This window comes from Limulus polyphemus, unplaced genomic scaffold (genome assembly GCF_000517525.1).
Source record: "Limulus polyphemus unplaced genomic scaffold, Limulus_polyphemus-2.1.2 Scaffold450, whole genome shotgun sequence".
Lineage (NCBI taxonomy): Eukaryota > Metazoa > Arthropoda > Merostomata > Xiphosura > Limulidae > Limulus > Limulus polyphemus.
The window spans coordinates 168,400-176,019 of NW_013666060.1; the positions used below are offsets into that span (position 1 = coordinate 168,400).

The following is a 7,620-nucleotide window of genomic DNA, read 5'->3' on the forward strand; positions in this document are numbered from 1 at the left end:
ACATGAAAAGTTGCTTCCCTTATATGTAATTGTAAAAAACGCCCATAAAAACTGCAAAACACAAAATGTGAAACTGCAACTTTGCTTACATCTCTAGATGGACCGAACAAATTAAGTGAAGATTCATCAACAGGGAGCGAAATAGTGGTAAAAAATGACCCATAAAAACCACTAAACGCAAAATTGAAAATCTGGATGTATCTCCCCATAGACACAAGAAACATTCATGCCAAATTTGGTGAAGATCCATCTACAGGGGGCGAAGTAGTGGTAAAAAAGACAAAAAAGCCCATAAAACCGCAAAACTGATATGTTGTATGTACCCCAGCATGTACCTAATAAACCTCCATACCAATGTGAGTGAAGATCCATCCACACCCTGCAAAGTAGTTACATGGACATACAACAGACAGTACTATCGTATTTATATAGATAAACAATTAAATAAAGCAATATTTAAGTCATTAAGCCTAAAAACCACTCACATCTAGCTAGGATCTAAGCAAATATTATTATATTTGAGTCGTCAATATTTACTCAAGACAAATCCACTTATAAGGAGAAAAAGTTCATTATCCGTCTTTCATAACCATCTGGGTTTATAGTGGGTTTTTACTCGCCAGAAACAGCGCTGCCTCCCGGTAAGAAAAACAATCACTAAATGGCGCTATTTCTATTGCATATTATTTTTATTTACAAGTGCTATTTTTAAAAACTATTTCATAGAATAACATAATTTGTAAATAAATAGATACAAGTAAGATAAAGTTCTTACAATGTGAATAAAGACAGCAAAGTTAGTTTAATTTTGATTCAGGCAAACTTTTATTACATGTTTTTATTATTTTAAGCATAAAAAATTTAATTCATCAAATTAATTTAATTTCTTTTTACTATAACTAGTAACTCGTTGATCAACGTATGGCATACTTTATCCAAAAGATGAATGTCACTTAAATGAAAAATAATATTAGTAGCTCTTACCCTGTACAGCAAAGACACAGTTTGGAAACCAGAGCCTTTTTTTCGAGCTGTTATTTAAAATATAAATGACATTAGACAAAACCCGACTTTCTTATTAATAACAACTCTAACCCATGTACAAAACTATGTAAATATTGTTAATAATGGCATAGTAATTTTATCTTTTCTTCATAATTTTCCAACTACAATAAACACAGATATACCAAACTCCTATTTAAGTATTGCAACACATAGAACACAGTTATATCTATATCAAACATAAGAATTTTCTTAGGAGCAAAGATCCATATAGTAAAAATCATACCGAGAAAAACTCACTTCAACTTTTCCAAATTATTAGATAAGGTCTGTTTAGAAAATTAATAACTTGCCTTTGCCCGTTTTCTCGCCAGTGTCATCACCACCACCAAGACCTGGATGGTCTTCAAAGATGTCAACAATAAGCTTATTGGAGCCATGTTTAAACTGGTCAATAACGGTATCGTTCAAGGGGTCCTTGTTCTTTTCAAGCCAGCCAAACAGGTTGTAGGGTACCTGAGCACGATTAATATGAATCAAATAAATTCAAGATTTAGAAAACACCAGTCACAAACACATGTGAAAAATCTAAAACCTCTTTCGTTCATGGTCGATTTTACTTTATAAGTACCAAATGCTTTTATATGCCTAATGAAATGTTCCAGGTTATTCCTTTCCTACTGTCTGGGTTTAATTATTGGTTTTTATTTTAAAATATATTTATTCACCAAGTTAAAAGTAATTAAAACTAGTACAGTTAGCGTTAGTGTCTAAGCAAGTTAAGGAAAAGATAAAATTCTTATTAGATTGTAAAACTGAATTAGAAAATAAAACAAAACACTTTAAATATTTATAATTCTATCGTACGATGAAGATGGCCCCCTAGAATTTTAAGTTAATACTTGTAAGGAAGATTAATGATGTGAGTTCTGCTAATAATAATTACCTAGTAATTTGAATATACAACATTAGTAGTTTCATTTCTTTTTAAAATTCGTATCCACAGAGTCTTTAGCTTAATATAGCTTTTTATTCATTCTAGCTTTACTTTTACATTTGACAGAATACTTGCAAAAACGTTTAATTCATCTACCAATTTGCTACATCAAATTACGTATCGTTATCATTTGGGCTTGAAAATTTATGTTAATGCCTAACTACATTTGCACTGGACTGTAAAATCTTTTTTCTTTTTTTTTTGTTAAGGAATGGAATTCATGTCGTCTATTCACGCCTGCCCCGAGTGGCACAACGGTATGTCTGCGGACTTACAACGCTAGAATCCGGGTTTCGATACCTGTGGTGGGCAGAGCACAGATAGCCCATTGTATAGCTTTGTGCTTAATTACAAACAAACAAACAAACTATTCACGTCTAACGTGTATCATCATCATTCAGAGAATAACGGTTTGAGTTGTTCTGATATATTATTTGTATTATATTAATTCATTAAATAAAACTATGTTGTCGTATTTTTTAACTTAATATTCTGCAATGGATGCTCTGATATTTATGTTAAATATTCTCTTAAAACAACTTGTTTTCAAGCCATGAGAGCATTGAACCAGTTTTTATATTTTATAAAGTACCCATGGAGAAAACATTACGATAATATATTAACTTGATGTCTTAACCAACCAAAAGATCGAGTTAGATCGATTGTTTGGTATTTTTGACCATCAATAACTGTAATAAACATAACAGCAGAAAACTGTTAACTTACAGTGCCAGCATAATGAACGATGGCGAAATGTGCTTCTTTTTGTCCAGGTTTGGGTGGTCTTGGCTTCACGAAGTTCGGAGACTTTCCTAAGTGATTATTCTTCAACTTCTCCTCAAAGGTCTTGTCACTGGCTTTAGGAAACATGGATTCCTCTTCAAGGATGGACAGAACACCCAAGGGCTGAAGTTAGAGGAAGAAATACGCGTCACTTAGAGTCTTAAATAAAGGATAAAGTTGATAATATCGTAAAAAAAAGACCTATATATATATATAATCCACCAGAAGTCTTCTTTACATGCATTTTGTTTGATAAAATTTATTATTACCTTTTCAATCAAGTCAATACAAGCTTGTAAATCAAGACCAAAGTCAATGAATTCCCAATCGATACCCTCTCTTTTGTACTCTTCTTGTTCCAGCACAAACATGTGGTGGTTGAAGAACTGCTGCAGTTTCTCGTTAGTGAAGTTGATGCAAAGTTGTTCAAAGCTGTTAAGCTAAGAATAAGAAAATATTTTATTTGGACTAACTAATCATGCATTAATTATTATTTTATCTTGAAAACTTTTCTAATATTTTGCACTCGCATCCCATTTAAAATAACCAATTAATTTATCACAATAATTATTCGCTTGATTAAGAATTACATTTTATTACAATGCCCCCTAAAAAATTTATTAACTGCTCTCCCATCCACTCAAATTAAGTGTATAAAAACTTACGTCAAAGATCTCAAAACCAGCAATATCCAAAACACCAATAAAATGTTGCCTCTTCTGTTTGGTGTCAAGAGTTTCGTTTACTCTCCTTACCAACCACTTGAAAAGTCTATCGTACATGGCTTTGGCTAAGGCGCCTACTGAATACGAAACCTAGAAGAAATAGGGAAAAATACATCAATTCTTCAAAACAAGAATTTTAAATAAAATTTTAAGTGACATTATTCCTAAAAATACGCAGGAAATGAACATTGTTAATTAATATTGTAAAGTTGCTACAGCCAGTCGTTTCACTAATGGTTCTAGAAGTTTTTAGTTTAAAAATAGTGGTTATACAAGCACTATCAATAACATTGGGCACACAAAGGAGTCTGCTTGAGAGATTAGTTTAGTTTATCTCATTAGCTAAAAACTGAAAGCCAATAAAAATGTTCAAGACTAACTTTCTTTTGCTTTATGCCACATAAAAAACAAACCTCTAGAACAGACTAATTTAGTTTTGAGAGGATTTATCCCCAGAAGATATTATTTCTGGAATAAATTCGTACATACATTTTTCTTTCAACATTATTTTGGTATAACTTTAGCACCTCGAGCCACAGCACCGAAACCTCGTGTATATTCTACATATATCTCTATTTGCTCATTGTATTGTTTGTTATTAGCTTGAAGTACAAAACATTACAATTCATCAAACAGATTTGATTCATTACTATCTAAATTGTATTTTTTAGTATTTTATGAAAACTACAAATAGAGAGAAAATGATTTATTACATCATTTTTATATAAATAAAACCTTTTGCAATCCACTTTTAAATATTAGTTTTAATAGATGTTCAGCCACTCATAAGCAAACAGTAGAGAAATTATAATAATCTCACCTTCACTTATATTTCTAGTGTTCAGAAGAGACTACTTGGAATGAAATATAAACATTTAATGAGACATGTCCTATGTTATGTAAGAATTTGAGATTATTGCACAATATTACCTGTTCTTTGTTTCGTCCTTGTGTGACAAACTCATTTCCGACTTTAATCTTAGGTTTTAGCAAGTTTTTAAACAAATCAGCGGCGTTTAGGCCTAGTAGGTGAGCGCTTCTCTCTCCCTCTTCTGTACCATCGGCTTCGGCTTGTTCCTCTCTTGGTCTTTGTTTGAATTTCAATTCACCAAAATGCATCACAGACGCAGTGATCTTGTAAATGTTCAGTTTTTCTTCTTCGGAAAAGCCAAGCACATCAAAACCGGTCTAGAGAAAATAGCAATGTTTTGTTATGACATTTGATGAACTCATTAGGTAATAAAACTCACACTGTGACCAACTGAATATTACAGTTTTGATTACCATTCAGCAGTATAAAAGAATATAAACATAACACTAAACTATAGTTTGAAAGTTTTATTTTACACAAAATGAAAGTTTAATGAAGTTTTGGTAATGAGGTTGTAAATCAGCAATTGTTAATAGTGATTGACAAACAACAAAATTTGTCGTCTGTTACGTCATTCATAAATATTTTGCTCACTTGTTGTAAGAGCAAAATCTAGATTCGTAAAATAAATCTAAATTTCACTTTGAATTTATTTCTTGTCCGAGTTAGAAATTTTCCTAGTTGGAATCTAACAAAGATACATATCATTTCAATATACTACTATTACAAATGATTTTCTTTTACATTTTTCTTCTAAGACGTTTTAGAAGAAGACTACAGGTAATCAAGTCAATATTCTGTCATTAGCTATTTAAATAATAAGTATATAATAAAAAAAAATTTCTATAACATTAACAAAAATACTTATTGAATTACACATATACTATATGATTCGAAATCTAGTTTATTTACGTAAAATACAATGAAAAGATTTTGGCAAACCACAAGCACTTATTCTGGTTTTTTCCACAGACATCAACATATAGACACATGGGTAAATTTCTTAAGTTATAGATATTTAGGAGACAAAGAAATAAATAACTATAGAATTTCAGAAGTAATTTTTGTTCGAAACACCAACTGTGGATAATCATGCATTCATGCAGGGACTTATACTCGTCTCAATGTGTTGTATGTGTTACTAGTGTTAGAAAATGCATATAAATGTGTAACTCATTTTCTTTAACCCGCTTGCTCCGAAGTAGATTTTATAGGAATAAGTATACAATTTATAACAAACTTTTAAGATAACGAAATTTTGAAACTTTAATTTTGTAGAGGTTTCCAATAATAACAAAAAAGTGTTTTTCAACATCACAATTACTTTATTTCTTACTTTTTATATTTCAACTTTTAGTCACGAACTAAGGATTAGAAACACCACCATATTCCATTTTGCGAATTCGCCGAATTGCCAAGAAGCAAATGTTAACAAACATTTGCTACATAGTATATTTAAGTCTTAACACAAGCCGTTGAACATTTTGATGTCAATTTAAACACAGGCGCATTTTAATATTCATTGAAAAGATATTACTAATATTTTGAGTCAATAACTTATTTAATCTGAATATATGACTTTGTATGAATTGTGAAATTTAAGTCAAGACGCGTTAAAGTATCTTAAGTTGCACTAAGTGCCACCTTTAAAAATTTGTTATACTCACGTCTGTGACCATGAACTCATCACCGTCATCCAAACCTGGAATCTCTGTCTTCCCTTGAGACACGAAATGATATTTATGGATATCTTTTGCAACGAGCAGTTTGTCTGAAAGGGAGGAGGAATTCATGCATAATAATGAAAGGGTTAGCCTGGGTTTCAACACATGTGAAGAGGTACTTGGTTGTATTTAATGAACTACAGTAAGTGGGTTTACTATAGGATTCAAAATACACAGGTACAACAAAGGCTGTGGGTAGTCGAGGCTTCAAACAACAGCATACAAGCATGTAATGATACTTATATGGAAAGCGTAGGTCGTTTGATGTTTTCAACAGCGAAGGAAGTGTTTGATAAATAAAAAAACTGTTATGGGTTTTCACGACTTTTGTGAATATCTACGATTTTGGTGTAATATAACTATTGAGTTACCCACCGATTTTACGAAAGCACTTTCAAATTTTATTGATCGCTTTAGTTTCCATTCATTCACAATAAAACTCAAAATGTTTTGCTTCACAAAAAGCCAAAGAACAAACAAAATAACATATTCTGTGGTATAAAGCTTCCGTTTTTCTGTTTGCAGTGGTTTCACCTCTTCTCTGTCATTTGTTTGTGGTGTTCAACAGCACATGATTTAAATGTATCGACTGACCCATCCATTGCCTTAAATCGGAACTCGGTATGAATCAGTCTGTTTCTTTTATATTATTGAAAACGAGAGTACCCAAAGAAATGCTTTATTTCCTTCAACTATACATAAGGAAAGACTTTTCCTTTGTTTATACTGATATTTAATATTATAAGTCCACAAGCTTCCCGCTGGACCACGAAGTGGCTCCAAAGGGTTTGATCCTTCTAGTGGGCTTAGCACAGATATCCTCTGTGTTTGATAAACAAACAAACTCTTTACTTTGGGCAATTTCAATGGCGCCAGTAAAAGAATTTTCATGCAAATTTCTTAGTTACATTATTGTGCAATTTTATCAAAATCAGGAAAACGAAGTTTGTTATAACACAAAGAAAAATCTTCGACTTTAAACAATAACATACTACTTTAACGAAATTAGGAACTTTAGATAACAAATTAATATATATAGAAATTCGAAGTTGAGCTTTTGTCTTCATGTTAGTTTAGGCGTCAACTTTCCAATGTTGAGTTGACTTACAAGGCAATGAATGGAGCTAAGTAGATGCAATCTGTTTTAATTTGTATACTGATTATCTTAAAGGAAAAAAAAAGTTGGCTAAATGAGATAAGAGAGGAATATCATTAAAACCATAAACGTTATCCTTCTGGACGTTTTAAGAACATAAAACATTACTTTGAATGTTCTCATTCTGGAATGTAAAAGAAAAACAAATTGCTTTCCACTGAAGAATTCAAATTCGATGACGAGAAACCCACTTTGAGACTATTAATGGTTGGAGACGGCTTGAATGGGTAATGAAGAAAAACTTTAATATAAGTTGAACATAACAGCAAATGTACAACGTTTCGACAAGGTTTTGACAAGGTACCTGATGATGACAAAACCTTGTTGAAATGTTGTACATTTGCTGTAATGTTAAACTTATA

At 31.5% G+C, this 7,620-nt stretch overlaps 1 protein-coding gene across 1 annotated transcript in view; it reads right to left on the minus strand.

Moving 5' to 3' along the window:
- The window catches only part of LOC106458353 (myosin heavy chain, muscle-like), a 55,340-nt gene that overhangs the window by 29,803 nt on the left and 17,917 nt on the right, over positions 1 to 7,620 (minus strand). Inside the window, exons 10-15 of the mRNA XM_022384538.1 lie at positions 4,438 to 4,695; positions 3,448 to 3,597; positions 3,052 to 3,222; positions 2,726 to 2,905; positions 1,356 to 1,518; positions 985 to 1,031 (exon numbers count right to left, since the gene is read on the minus strand). Coding sequence (XP_022240246.1) covers positions 985 to 1,031; positions 1,356 to 1,518; positions 2,726 to 2,905; positions 3,052 to 3,222; positions 3,448 to 3,597; positions 4,438 to 4,695 — 969 coding nt within the window. The remainder of the gene's footprint in view (positions 1 to 984; positions 1,032 to 1,355; positions 1,519 to 2,725; positions 2,906 to 3,051; positions 3,223 to 3,447; positions 3,598 to 4,437; positions 4,696 to 7,620) is intronic.